At 37.3% G+C, this 15,706-nt stretch overlaps 1 protein-coding gene across 9 annotated transcripts in view; it reads left to right on the top strand.

Moving 5' to 3' along the window:
* The window catches only part of LOC113108378 (microtubule-associated protein 2-like), a 93,854-nt gene that overhangs the window by 45,130 nt on the left and 33,018 nt on the right, over positions 1-15,706 (top strand). For all 9 annotated transcript variants that reach the window (XM_026271469.1, XM_026271463.1, XM_026271470.1 and 6 more), the window contains exons 3-4: positions 909-985; positions 12,549-12,794. In XM_026271469.1, the coding sequence (XP_026127254.1) occupies positions 12,581-12,794 (214 nt within the window). In that variant the 5' untranslated portion in view covers positions 909-985; positions 12,549-12,580. The remainder of the gene's footprint in view (positions 1-908; positions 986-12,548; positions 12,795-15,706) is intronic.

Here is a 15,706-nt window from a genome sequence, read left to right as displayed (position 1 = left end):
CAGTTCATTATGCTCCATAATAAAGACATGTTGAAGCAGCTGTGAATGGAGTTAAGCAGAGGTGACTCTTGTGTCAGAGCCGCTGTCATACGCTGATAACTGGAGCTCTTTATTTAGTTCAGGCCTGTGGAGATGTTCTCTTGTGCCTCCACCAGAGACTTGTGTATGGCCAGAATGATGCAAAGAAAATCTATGTCAGGCATTCTTTATGGCCATGGAGTGTGTGAAAAAGATAAATGCTGTTTCAAAACATATTGAACTGTTTATGTTTTATAAAAGCAATTTTCTACAAAGGCAGCATATTCAATTAATAGTTCTGTAATGAAACACTAGACCTTCTGACAGTTTTCATGATGGAAACTTAAACGCGACTGGTAAAATATTTTAATATTAGTTAAAATAACAGATATTTTTTTTATTAACTATTAGTAAGAATTTTATAAAACAGTACATTTTCAACACTGATAATAAGAAAAGAGGAAAATTTTCATGGAAGGATCATGTGACAATGAAAACTGTAGCTGAAAATTCAAGCGTGATAAGCATTCATTTCAATAGCATGCCTATGATGGACGTACTGGCTGTGTAGCCAAAGCAAGGGAATTATATTTTTTTGTATTCTGTAGGTGTACCATTGAACACTAATGAGTGTGTCGTAATGAAGGCTTGTCTCTGTGGTTTGTCCAGGTGTGTGTGTGTGTGTGTGTCATACACAGTTGAATGCTGATTGACTAGGTTGTGATCTCATTAAAGAGCTAATGAGCTCATTCTGTGTGTTAGTAACACATACTCCCATGTGTTCTTCTTTGCACATTTACACAGATAGTTTTTTCATCAGGAACAGCTTTAATTAATATGTATATTTTGGAAGCTAACAGAAGTGTTTCTTTGATCTGATCTGTTTGCAGGTGCTTGTCCCGCTGAGAGACTCCACAGCACCCTTAAGCCAGCACCAATCGTCACTGAAGTACCACCACTTAGACAGGTACCAGCCTATCCCTGCAGTACATCTCTAGCATGACCAATCACAACAGACCTTATTACAGCTCCTCTTACATTAAAATGTGGCATAAATGCCACATGAACCGCCTCTGATCTTTGATTCATTCCAGTTTGCCTTTTTGGATAGGGCCCCATAAGTCAGGGTGCACAGGATTTTATCAGTCCACTGTGAAACAGTCTTGTGTGTATAAGTTCCCAGGCTGCTACAGTGTTGTATCTGATTTCAGATTATTTTGCCCTTAAATGTCATGTAAAAGAAAACAAAGTGTGATTGGTAGCTTTAGATGTTAGTTTAGATGGCTATATCCTGTCTGATGTCCAGTTTACACTGCACTAATTCTGTGTTTGTTGGATCAGTGTGAACCAGCCCTGAAAAACTGATATATACATATATATTCAAGTTTTTTGTTTTCATTGAACAAAAGCAACATTTGACAGTTTTAGCTTGTTCATAATAACAGCATAGCCACAAGACATAAACAGCATGAATATATACATATTAACCTTTTTCTTGTAAAGCTATCTCCAATTTTACAACTTTTTTGCCATGACCATTGTCAACCTCAAAAACCCTAAAACCACTGTAAAAAAAAATCAAAAGCTTCAAATTTTTTGATTTTAAGTCCTCTGAATATGGGCCCTATTCACAGACATTTCATTTCCTCACTGGGCACGAAGTGATTTTTATTTTTTTATTTTCAGGTAGTCAACATCATGCCACAAATATTGTTGATTGTACTTAACCTGGAATATTTTTTTAAGCTGATGGCTGCAATGTGGAGCAAACTGTGATTATCAAACGTCTGGCTTCACAAAACTGCCTCAGATCTACATCCAAAAACCTTGTAACCCTAAAATGTAATAGTTTCTGTAGTTACAGTAGCAGATTGAGGTGTATTGAATGTTTTAAGTCTCCAGCACACAGGAGCTGTGAGTGGGTTGAGCAGGAGGCAGAGAGCCCTTCAAGCTGCTGATGAGCGTGACGCACACCCGCGAAATACCAAAACAAAAGCCAGTTAATAACCAGTGCTTTGCTTTTCTCTCTGCTTCTATTTTCAAGCAAAGCTGCAGCAGAAGAGCTTTTCATTAGCCTTCCTCTCCCTGTTTTTGAATGCACATCGGGCCCTCTGAGAGATGGAAAAAGGCGAAGGCTCTTCCGATCGGTCTAATGAATGTTTACATGTTCGTGTTGATGGGTAGGACGTGGCTTGGCGGGTCGATGTTCACATGTGCGGATACCCACACAGAGACGTGTGAAAGAGATGAGATTCCTGTCATTTTTTTCTCCCTCAGTGACTAAAACACACACAGCTGTTGGTTTTATAGATGTTTACACATATGTGTCTAAGTATTTACATGTTTAAATACGCGCATGCTCATTTACGGAATGCATGTGACAAATCTTCGGCAATAAAAAAAGATTAGCAACACGCTAATCTTGTAATATTTTGGATTTAGCCATCAGTTTTTGTTTTATGAGTCAGCCATGAGTCACACATTAGAGGATATTCCAGTGATTGTATCATGCTGTGTGAATGAAGATTTGAAACTAATTTGGCATCTGTACACAACACAATTTAATTAAACTCTGTCTTCCTTTCTCTGTTTCCGCTAGTGTCTAACCCTCGCCACCGCACCAGCATCCATACCAAGACCGTAGGCAGTGCAGAGCAGTACATAGTGTCACGACCACACTTATGCAAGCTTGTTTTTAACAGGTTTCACAGCAGATGTGTAATCTATCCTGCGGGCTGTAATTGCATGTGTAAAATAGCAGTATGATTCGTATCGCAGATTCGAATAATCCCACTGTGAATTTTTCAACTACTACTAGCTCCCTCAGCAAACAATAATATTTTTACATTTTAAAACTAGGAAAGTTTTCCCAGAGGGAAAACAAAATAATAAGACACTTGACACTCTCCTGTGATGAGTCTTATGCAAGTAATAGATGAGTGATGTTTACTGTTATTAAAAAAATCCCAAATGAATGTGCAGGATTCAAATGGGATTATCCTGAAGCATTCAAAGAATCATAAAGGATCCTTTAAACATCTGCTAATTCTGTACAAATGTCTGTACAAATAAAGTGGAAAGGGGACTTTAAGATTAAAAAGGATTCTAGTTGTTTGGCTATCCCATTAGGATCCTCAAGGAAGACATGAAATGACATTCATAACCCATTTTCACTTTTGTAATGTGACGTATTTCCAAGTGGGACTAAGGAGGTGTTTATTGGATTGTGAAAAGTGGGATTTCCTTAACAAAATTTTGCCGCCAGACCAGAATGTAGTATACAGTGGATTGTGAAGGTCCCAAAACAGTGACAGCAGGTGATACACACACTTTTGAAATGTTTTGAGTGAAAAATGTTTTCACTAGATAAATGATATCTCAGTTGGACTTCTTCTTTTAATCTCTTTTTCAATTTGACTGGTTGCTATTGTTGATGCAACTTATACTGTTTACATTAATCAGCATTCCATTAGTGTGTACTTAATGGCAAGATTTAAGAATAGGAGCATTAACAAGAGTACTCTAAAATAACCCCAAATATGCTGATTGGCTATTGGATAATAATTTTTCCCACCTGCATGGTCTATATGACATCAGCTGAAACAATCAATCAAACACACAAAAAAGTTTGTGTTCAATACTTTTATATCTTTTCATTTTACAATGAAGTTCAGGATGAATCAAACCAAAAATCGATGATTTACTATATAGTCTTTGAGAAAAGATACAGATGCCAATCTTCCAAAAACTGGGACCTAAAGGACACTGACACTGTGGGTGAACCTTCTCCACACAGTGGAGAAACACAAGAAAAGTTTGACAGGATATTGAATGTCCAGTTTGGTAGATTGAATTACTCACAGATACTGTGACAGGTGGAGTAAATAATTCAAGATGAAACGGTTCTTTAGCTGTGTTTCAATGGAACATGGTGTATCACTCTTTATGCTGCCCACTCCTCTTTGGCTGAAAGACAGCCTCTTTATATAAATAAAACCCACAGGTTTATGTTCACCTCTTCCTGTAGCAAATAAAAAGACCTATAAAAACCTGCATCAGTGTCCTCGTTTTGCAGCACTGTGCAGTTCTCAGTCCATGTCTAACATAGTCCAGTTGCTGTTCTGTCTCCCTTTTGGAGTGTGCATGTGTGAGCTGAGAGCTCTGCAATGCAGCTGCAGTGGTGTGAGCTAGGTTTCCGTACGGAGAGAGGAAGAGTGGGGGACGGAATGAAGGATAGTACCTATTTAACCTGCAGCTAGAAGGAACTGCCAGCATATAATTGATGTAGATTACGTTCTGTGTGTAAAAGTTCTTCAGTGCTTGTCTTGGCAAGCTGAGAGTTTTTAACCACTTCATTTGGATGTGGCACAATCCCATGCATTAGTAGCAATGCATGCAATCTGGCTGACAGTTTGACTTTTTGCATTGGTGATGTGCAAAAAAGACTTTTAAGGTCCGACAGCACTGACATCACCCTGCAAAGGTGTACATTTATCTACTTCTAAAGGATGCATATTCAAATTTTTAATTTTGTCATCATTTGTTCACCATCACTTTCTTTTGCACACAGTGTGCTCATTGTTGTTTTGGACCCCATTGACTTTTATTGTAAAAAACAAAAATACAAAAAACAGAAAAAAAACCTACCATATACAATAATAAATAAATGAATAAATGATGCCAGAATATTTATTTTCAGGTAAACAATCCTTTTATGGTTTCTTTTTAGGACCATTTAAAGCTGCAGTAGGGAACTTTTGACGCTCTAGCGGTTAATAAACAGAACTGCTTGTGTCTTGCGGAAGAACATTGTAGCCGGAACTACTTCTCTCTGTTTATGTCTATGAAGAATCACAAAGGTACTGGGTTACTCCACCGCAGTACCCCCGAAGCAATCTAAAATAGTCCGAATATAAACACTTATTATAGGTGCACCCTAGTGATTCAGGACAAGCCAAAAACACGGTTTGGAAAATGGATTCATGGTGTACACGCTTATTATGTTCATTTTTCTACATTTTGAACACAAACAAAGTTACGGACCGCAGCTCTGATTGGTTGTTTTTTATAGGACCACTGGGAGGAGCCAGAGGAGCTTGATTTTTTTTACAGATTATCTGTCTCATATTCTAATGTCAGGACATAATGACAGGTTTAATAAATATGTAAAAAATATTTTTTTACAAAAGTTCCCTACAGCACCTTTAAGTGAAAAAAGTGACATGACATTCAGCCAAGTATGTTGGCTGTACTCAGAATTCTCAAAATTCATGCACTGCATTTAACCCATCCAAAATGCACAATCACAGCAGTAAACACACACTCGGAGCAGTGGGCAGCCATTTATGCTGTGCCGGGGTGCAGTTGGGGGTTAAGTGCATTGCTCAAGGGCACCTTCCCAGACAGCAAGCAGTGTCAGCCCCGAATAGATTTCACGTGGCCCAGATGTGGGCCGGATCTGGGCCAACACTATATTGGTGTCTGGGTCAGTCGTTGTATTAACAGTCCAAGACTCAAACCCACAACCTTAAGGGTAGGAGTCATACTCTCTAACCACTAGGCCACGACTTCCCCCTAAGGGTAATGTCCTGTCCCAGTGACAAGTAGTGTATTCCTGAAGGTAATCTATTAGTTTTTTAGGTTTATTGTTCTGAATTTGTCCATTTTAATCACTTTCAAACATTTTGTCAGCAGAAAAATGGTCCTACACAAAGGGGAGGATTGCAGTAATAGAAGAACAATTTTGAGTTTTATAACAAACCTTTAAATTAAACCTTTTTTTGTGCAACATATTATATTTAATTTTAAAACACTAGCCATCATGCATGATTTTGTAAATGGTTGCAGAGTAAATTGGCTATCACACACTAAATGAATAGGGATCACACATAAACAGATTCTTCAACTTCTGTGTGACTTATTTGTAGGAGACACATGACAAATGAGAACAATATGTGTTCTAAAATCAGCTTTTCAGCTCATCAGCTCAAAGTATCAAGCATGATTGATATTCTCTAACTAGAATCAGTCATACACTTTGTGATTTTCTGTGAATTGTAAACTGTCCAAAGTCATAAGTCATGAAGTGTAGCTTTTACAGAACATTCTAATAATCTGAAGAATTATTTTTATTATTATAGAAGTGCATACTTTTTATGCAATGGAAAGATTCCATTGATGTTAAAATTCTTCATGGAACCACCAACACCATTAAAGAACCTTTATTTTTAGCAATGTCAGAATTAGTGAATACACTCTCTATGCATTTCCATATGAATTCTACTGCATATTTTTCTTTGCATATTTGTCATGCACTTGAATAGCTTTGAAATTTTGTATAAAAGGGTTTAAACAAGGGTTTAAGTGAGGATTTCTACTGTCGTGTGGGTTCGGATTTAATGTTCATCCAGATGCAGTTTCTTTTTTCATTTATTCAAATAGTGTTTACTGTCAGTATGTGCCACATTCCAAGGATTAATCCCAGCTTCGGCGGTGCGCCTATTCAAATTTAGGATCTATCACGAGTTATTTTGAACTTTTGGAATAGAATAGTTAAAGTCTTTGAATGTCAATGCAAATGTTCATCTTCTTCTGGGACAATTTAATGCCATCCCCAGTAGGGAGTTTTGACAGCATGAACAAAATCCCTACCAAAACAGTTTGGGGCTTTGACTTCACAGCTTCACAGACACCCTAAAGGTTGCAGGGTTTGGATAGGGTGCACATATCACACTGTCTGCTCAGGGACGTATGAGTGCCAGGGGCCTAGATGTCTGCCAACTGGCTCTGGTTCACCCAAGGACAGTTGGAGATTTTTTTCCTGCTTCTTTTTCTGGGAAAAAAAGAAGGTCAGAGCTGTCACTTCCATCTGGGTTGAAAGAAATGCCTCGTCTGACTGCCATCCTCTGTCAGCCAATTAGAGCATGCTAAGTGCCACATTTCATCCACCAATCACAGCTGGGTCTGCATGGGGGGCATGGGGTTCAATTTTGGCATGGCATCAGTTACAGGCGGATTATAAACTACACGTTGGGCTTCTCTTTATTTACTGTGACACTGGATCAGTGAATTATATGAATAATTTAGATTCAAATGTATGAATGTTTTTTTTTAAGTTTGCTCAAGAGTCAAAATTTACCCCATGAGGTATTTGGGAAAGTAGTTGATTTAATTTGTACGCGGTTGCTAAAAAAGCATTTGTAGATTGGCGCAACATTTAAAAAGTTAGTCTGAATTCATACTGAAAAGCTAAGTGCAGGTTTTTGATATTCTCATGTTTTTGTTCTAAGTTTAGAAGTAACACTTAGTTTGGGGGTTGTCGGAGGACAGTGTAACAGCTTGTCCTGTTCTTGACTTGATCTCTGTTCTGGGGTACAGCAGACAGGTTGGCTTCCTGTGGTGCGTATTTCCCAGAATGCACCATAAAACTCACAACCCAGTTTCTGCAGAAGTCCACTTCCACGCATTAGAAAGTGATGTGGCTGTCTTTTCAATGACGTCCACTTCATCAGCAATCCATCCATCTCTCTTTGCTTGTACAGGAAGTGGCCCTGCAGTGCTGCGACAGCTGAGAGTAAATTCAAATACGCGGAGAGTCATAAACAGATGCTTGCGATGCTGTTTCCACTATTCCAGCTCAGTTTTTGTGGATTTATAATGGATTTGTGGAGAAAAAAACTTATGACACATGGCTTTAGTTTGATCTAAATTGTGGAATCAGATGCAGCTCAGTTGTCTGAGTTATGTAAATTTTTGTTAGCTTTGGCAAAATCACTTAATGTAAATCAGTTCTATCGTGTGCATCTTGGAAACGCCCTGGGCAGCTTCTTTTTGTCTAGGTATTGGTTATAGAAGTATAGCTCCTATCTGTTTGTATGGGGAAAGGCTGAAATCTCTCCAAAACTGTTGGCTAAACATCAAATTGGTAATAAAATCGGACTAAAATATTATGTATTTTGCTTCTAAAGCTGAAATCATTTCTGGTCAGTCCTACCAATAGAATTCTGCAGTGATGATGTATTTTTGTAAGCCAACTCAGAAGAAGTCATGGTCCCTGGTCCCCTCGACAAAAACCCAACAGAATTTTTCATAAAGTGAGCTTGTTTGTTCATCATGACAGTCTTCACAAATGAACACAAGTGGAATAAAATGTGAGACTACTTTGTGCTTATTTTAACCACAAACCTTTTAGCACTTAAGCAAAATTCTATAAAAAAAAAAAACTTGTTGACTTCATGATGATAGAACAGGAAGTGCTAAAATGCTATCTTGTTTCTGGATTTTGTCATACAAAAATGTTACTAGAGCCACAAGAAAATGTCTTTAACTATAATATGATTGGTGCTTGGGCTAAAAGGCTGTGCATTGTTTCCTAATTTTTTTTTTTTTACTCTGCTCTATTTTGTTTCCTAATCTAACTTTATAATAGAACTGACACTATATAATGTGAATATTGTTGGCTCTGTGACAGATTGCTTATGCTCATCTATTGGAAGTTGCTTTGGATAAAACAAGTCTGCTAAATGCATAGATATAAATGTTTTTCTGAGTTGAAAGGTTTCTCCCATTCATTTTTTACAAGTGCTCCATTCGCTCCTAGTCTTTGGCTCTAGTAAGTCATCACAGTTGTTTGGGGAGCAATACTCTGGACCTGTCTTCTGCATCTTTGCTGGTAGGTCGGATTTGTTGGATGGCCTAATGCCTGGTACTTTCACAGTGCCCAGCATACGTTCTCAAGATCAAAATCATCAGAAGCCTGGCACGCAGACTTGGTTTCCGTGCCCAGTGTATCACACCTGCTGTCGCTCCAGTGTCTCTATTCAAACGCCTCCTAATGAGTGTTACTGCCATTTCTGTCCACCAGAGTGTGCTGTTTTTCAGATAGAAATTTCACTGATGCTGGTACTGTAATGTGCTTAGTTTATGCCTTGTTGCAGTGAGATTGACAAAAAAAGAGTATTTGTGAGTGGGCCTAAATGATTGATGCTGGTCTAAAAGTGACCATGATCATGTACAGACTGCGAGGTGAGAGAGAAAGAGAGAGTGACATTGAGGTAACCCGTTTACGCTTTCTCTGAATGTGACATTGCCCAGTAAAAACAGAGTCCTTGTCAGTCTGCAGTAAATAACCAAGTCTCTAAAGCAGAGGTCTTCAGTTGCTGTGCATGTCCTTGTCTCTCTCTGTCACTTTTGGAGACACTTTCACAGATACAGTGATTTGCAGTGACAAAGTCATTTATTTTTAGTGTGTTTTTGTGATATGAGATGACATGGCCAGCAGTGGCCATTGGTGATATGATGTGGGTGTGTCCAGTGATGGAAGAAAATTGAGAAATTTAGATTTTATGCATATGATTTGGTACTACCAATGGGAGTGAAGACAAATAATAGATTTCAATATTACAGGTATTCACTCATTCATTCATTCATTCATTTCATTCAATAAATAATTTTGGTAATGCTTTACAGTAAGGTTAATCATGAAAAAAAAAACAATGAAAACAAATACTTTGATAGCATTCACTAATTTCTAAAAGTACTAATGCAGTTTAACATTTCATCTTGTATAAATAACTATTGTATAAATAATAATTTACTAATGCTAATTAAATAGCTTTAATTTAAAGTACTATTTATTTATTTATTTATTTATTTTCCTATTGAAACTTGCCTGTTTAAAAAGTAATGTCCTTAATGCTAGCATGTTGTGGTTGATTGCATGTTGCTATGTGGTTGCTAATCAATTTATTAACCCAAGTCAAGAGTCCACCCTTCAATTTTTCTTTTCTTTTTCTTTTTGGTTGGTGCCATATTTTACAGTTTGAGCCGTGTTTTTAAACATTTGGGATTTTATTTTCATATTTTTTTAAAAACTTTGTGGAATAGTTTTTAACTTCACATATTTGAAACACTTTTGGCGTTGAGTGCCAGTGGGAGTTCTGCATTAGATTGAATTTTTAGTGCTAGGTTTTATGCTTTCCCACGATTCCCCAGTTAATCAAGATCTCAGCGGGGTTCTGTCATGACTGCGACACCACGGATACCCAGCAAGATATCATACTGTAATCTCAGTGTATCGGGCACTCAGCAGATAAGTTTGCTGTGAGACGATTAGAAATTTTGCATATATGACAGTTATGATATGGATGAGTCACTCGAGTCTTTGGCATTGCCCTTGGCAATTGCAGCTGACTTTACAAGTTAAATTAAGATAAATATCTTACATCTGAGAATTAATGTCACTAATCTGCAACATTTCTGTACATTCAGAACATCTATATAACTTGAAGGTGCTATAAATGCTTCTGCATTGAATGCAACACATAAGAAGTCCCATTCTAACAAAAATAAAACCCCCGTAAGAATCAGAATTAGGATATTTTTATGTTTATTTACTATTTTTAAGTCAAATTGTTGTCACTTAATATGGCTTAAATGTAAGTCTGTGGATTTTTGCCCAACCTGTGGTCCGCTTAGTAATATCACACCCCTTCTCATCAAACCACATGATTTTATGTATTTTACATGCTGAAATGCAATATTTAGGATTTGGTGATTTGTCCAAATCCCCATGTAACCCCATATATGAGCAAAGTGATGCTTGCCTTAGCAACATCAGTAAATGAAAGTAACATAATACCTAATTTTGGATTACGTAGCCCTTTCCTTCCACCAGGAATCATAGGGGTTTGCTTAGGAGTTACTCTGTGCAATCAGGCAGAAACTTTTCCTATAATCAACCAGTTGCAATAATCCTAAAAGCCTCGAGAAAGATCCTTAGTAACTCAGAGTGAGGGATTGAGATTGAAAGGGAGCGAGAGGAAAGGAAGGCGTCCTCCCTCGAGGAGTTACTGTCAGTCAGAGAGAAGGAGTGAGTCGTGGCTGATCAAAGCCTCCATTAGCAGCACAGACAGACTCCCCTCCACCAGCACACACTCAACAACCCCACTGAGCAATTAAGATATCATGAACATCTCTGGTGGCCCAAAGTCATCTGAAAATCCACTTCACTGAGAGAGAGAGAGAGAGAGAGAGAGAGTGGGCGAGAGGTAGAGGGCAGAGTTCGGACACTACAAATGAAGATTTACAAGCTACTGCTGCACTTTAAAAATTCTGCTTTAATTGCTGGCACACTGCAAGCCCATCTCACCCTCCCTTTCTCTTTCTTTATTTCTTATTTATGGAGGTAATATGCCCTTTGTGGATACATTGTATGGCCATGTACCTTGCATAACAGACAGGAGACGGTGACATTTGCTATAACCCACCAAATTCAGTGGAAACGCATGTTCTGTCAAGTGTATCATCAAAATACAGGCTGCTCTTCCGTCCTTCACCCTCATTTTTCATATATGTTGTGACAGGTGAGGAAGATGTGAAGAGAGTGCACTTCACACTGACACGCTGCTGTCCTTTTTCAAAGAATCTGCTGTCAGAGTGTGTTTTTTCAGTGTAGTTCAAATCATATATGGCACCTACCAATGTTGTCTGGTCCTGTTTGCAGCTTACATATCACCTGTGTAGGAAGGATGGGACTGACGTGTAAAGTTGATAACCAGTTTTAGTTTTTATGTGTTGTTTAGGGATTATACCATATAATGTGCTGGAATGGAAAAATTGAAAAATAGCATTCCTGGTTATAAGGAAAACGAATAACAGCATCTTTTATCATCTTATAAATTTACTCAGTATTTGAAAGGATGGCTAAATTTTGCGCATTTTTATTTGCACAATTTTTTGGTGTATATTTTTATAACATTGCTTATACACAATAATACTGTATGTATATAACATATAACACAGAATTACAATATTACATTATTAAAGTGTTTATAATTACATATACTGTTCAAAGGTTTGGGGTTGGTAAGGTATGGTAATTAAAGCTAAATTTTTATAATCAAAAGACTGTAAAAACTGTCACATTGTGAAATAACATTACAGATTAAAATAGCTTTTTTCTATTTTAACATATTTTAAAATGTAATTTATTCCTGTGATGGCAAAGCTGAATTTTCAGCAGCCATTTCTTCAGTCACATGATCTTTCAGAAATAATTCTAATTTGCTGATTTGGTGACCAAGAAACATTTCTTTTTATTATCAAAGTTGTTTGTTTTTAAACCAAAACCTTTTGTAACATTACAAATGTTTTTATATATATAGGCTACTGTCAATTTTGATCAGTTTAATTCTTTCTTTGTTGACTTAAAGTATTAATTTCTCAAAATAAATCTCTAAATCTTACTATATGTAATATGTTAAATAACAAATTCTCTGAATTTAACGTGATGTGTTCAGGTCATAATATACTATAATATCTTTAAATTTAATATATATATTATACACTGCCTTCTGATATATACAAAATGTATGGTGTAGTATTTAGTTAATATAGGTCTTATATTTTCTGAACATACCTTCATTCTCTGACACTTTTACATGAGTAGATGATGCATGTTGTTTGACTTTATCCAGTGTTCATTCTGTTGAGTCAGCGTGTTAACATTAAGCGTTCTTCTGATCATTCAGGACTAAGGAGTGACCCCTTCCCTCTGGTTCAGATGGCAGATGGTCGGCAGCCCGAGGACAGCGGCCCCCAGTGGTCATCTCCGGGAGCCCAGGGCTCATCCTCCCCAGGTGGGCATGGAGAGAACGGCTTCTCTTCTACCTACAGGACTTGCCAGCCTGGCGGTGCCCACGCTGGTTCTGCCGCCCCCTACACCAAAGAGAACGGCTTCAACGGAGACCTCACCTCTGGACACGCTGTGACTGCCGGTGAGAAGCAGAAAATGCCTTTCACATGAGCTTATTCACAGAAAACCCCATGACCAATGACTTCAATCAGTACTAGATGATTAGCTTTTGACTTAAGATTTTTTACACAGCAATTGAATTGAACGTTGTTAAGGATTTCCTTTCCAAGTTGTCATATGATAGAGGTCAAATAGTCTCGTCTAGGCAGACGTTTGCCTTGCAGCATAGCGTCTGGTTCTAACTGCTGTTATTTCTGGCCAAGAATTGCCCACTTAGACAGGAAGATCCTGCAAGACTGTTAGTGTATATATACATATTATATATTAGTGAAAGTGTTACTTAAATTAAACTACAAAAATAGACCAGCATGGAGAAAAAAATAATCTTCATTTTGAGTGGATAATCAGATTGAAACTTGATTACAGCCGGCAGTTGACATTTTTTTGTACAATATGCACAGATCAGACAGATAGTGTGTCCACTGGCTGTGCTGTCTGAGGCTGAAACTAGAGGTCAAGAGGTCAAAAGCAAAAAACAATTGTATCCCATTATCTTAATTTTAATTTATTTAGCAAAAGATAGCATGTAATATGGTTGCAAACTTGCTGGAGACTCAACATGACTGGAATGTTGTAATAGATATAATAGTTATAAAAGATACTGCAGAGCAACCAAATTACATATTATCCACCGGTGGTTTATCTTATTTCATAAAAAATAATACAAGCACCCTGCGTTCCATCGTGCATGACAGCTATTAATATAAAGTGAAAGGAAAGACAAAATTAGCCAAGAGTGAAAAATTTTGTCTGGTTTTTCCCATTGCAATGATAGACTAGGGTTAATAACAGTGTGTTGCAATTTTAAATGTCATGGAATCATACACTTGAACTTATATCTCCAAAGCAGTTTAGTCTTGTTTTTTGGAGACCAGAGAGTATAGACGACTCTGGCATGAGGAAGTAAGTTAGGCCAGAGCTTTTCTGTCTGGTTATTTGTGAGGCCTCAGGGGTGTACGAGGAAGAAAATGAGGTGGCGCTTCTCTCATGTCAGCAGAAAAAATGTAAAAGGAAAGATTGCAGGGATGCTGAACAAAGGTCTGACAGAGTAAATTGCAGGGGAGCAGCTGCCATGGCAACCCTCTGATAGTGAGAGCTGCTGCTGTGGACCTGCGAGGAGGGAGGGAGTGCTGCTGTTAATTACCCCTCTAATGATGGATCATGAATGCCCATTACACACACACACACACACACACACAATACCGCCGTTCCTGTACATCTGTAAGGGTGTACATGTACACACAGGCACAAGAACATGTGCCATTACAGGCAGTTAACAAGGAATCTTACAAATGTTTCCCCCCAAAATCAGTTTTCCAAAAATGCACTATTGCTAAAAACGTTTTTTATTTCCTAAAGAAATTAATACTTTTATTCAACAAGTATATATTAAATTAATCAAAGATATTTGTACATTTACAAAAGATTTCTATTTCAAATAAATCACGTTCTTTTGAACTTTCTATTACTAAAAGAATGCTGAAAAAACGTACATAGTAAGCAGCACAACTATTTTCAACATTGATAGTAGGAAATGTTTCTTGAGCATTTTAGAATTATTTCTAAAGGATCATGTGACACTGAAGACTGAAGTCATGGCTGCTGAAAATTCAGCTTTGTCATTATAGGAATACATTATATCTTAAAACAGAAAACTGTGATTTTTAATTGTAATACTATTTCACAGTATTACTTTTTATATTTTGATTAAATGAATCTAGCCTTGGTGAGCATAACAGCTTTCTTTCAGTAACATTGAAAAACCTTGCCAACTATAAACTGTTGAATCGTAGTGCATAAGATTATTATGTTACGAATATTAAGATGAATTTGCTTTAGCCAGTATAATTAATCACACATATTTTACCCCAAAAGCACATAAGAAAATCAAGTGATTTTTTTAATACTACAGTAGGCTACTGACAACTCTTAATTCTAATGAAATTATTGCAGTTTTAATGCTTAAATATGCTTTGTAGTGTTAATTACATTTTTCTGTCATTTGGATTGCGCTGATGTCTGAATTCGCATAGGATGGGAGGCGTTGTGCAGAGGGATTCTGGGAGTCCAGTCAGCGGTAGGGCAGACACATCAGCAGAAATGTTGATGTTAAAATTGGTAGATGATGAGTAGGGTGAAGAGTTAGACGGACATATAAAGAGACAGATGCATCGTTCTAAGTGCCCTTCTGCATTTATTGAAAGCAATGCTCTGACATTTGCTGACCACGTGTCATACCACACACGACATTTCACTTAAAACTGCATATACACTTTTCATTTTATATAATAATAACAATTAATCATTAGCAGTACCTTGTTTTTAGACTGTGCTATTTAGATTCATTTGTCTGTGTGATGTCAAAAAGTTGCAGAGCGAGTCATTTTCATAACTTAGTTTTACTAACTGCTCTTTTCTGAGCTCTAAAAGTTACAGTGTTTTCATAGTAATTCAAGTGCTTTCATAAAAGATCAAGGAGAATATAATTTCTTATTTTATGACCCTTGTAAGAGGATTTGGCAAAACTTGCACAGCCTTTTTCTGAAGAATTAGTTTGAACATCCATTTTTTTCTAGATACTGCTCCCATCATATACAGTTTACTCTTACTATATGTCACTGCAGATAGTTAAGTGTACAGAAGGCAACATATCATATGTTTTTCTAAGCAGTTTAATGTGTTTATAAAATCCCTGTGCTATACAGTAATCTCTGTCCTCTGTATAAATTATCACAGTTCCCATGTCACCTCCACAACGTAAAGGCGGGCAAAAAGCATCACTGCACCGATCCCTGACAGTGAGTGATGGAAATAGACTTCCCAACTCTAATGCTAACGATCCTTCAGCCAGGGTTGTGTGTTAACATCGCTCAC

The sequence above is a fragment of the Carassius auratus genome, chromosome 9, assembly GCF_003368295.1.
Source record: "Carassius auratus strain Wakin chromosome 9, ASM336829v1, whole genome shotgun sequence".
Taxonomy (NCBI): Eukaryota; Metazoa; Chordata; class Actinopteri; order Cypriniformes; family Cyprinidae; genus Carassius; species Carassius auratus.
The sequence above is the reverse complement of the archived record's forward strand: the minus strand, read 5'-3'. Positions and strand labels throughout refer to the sequence as shown.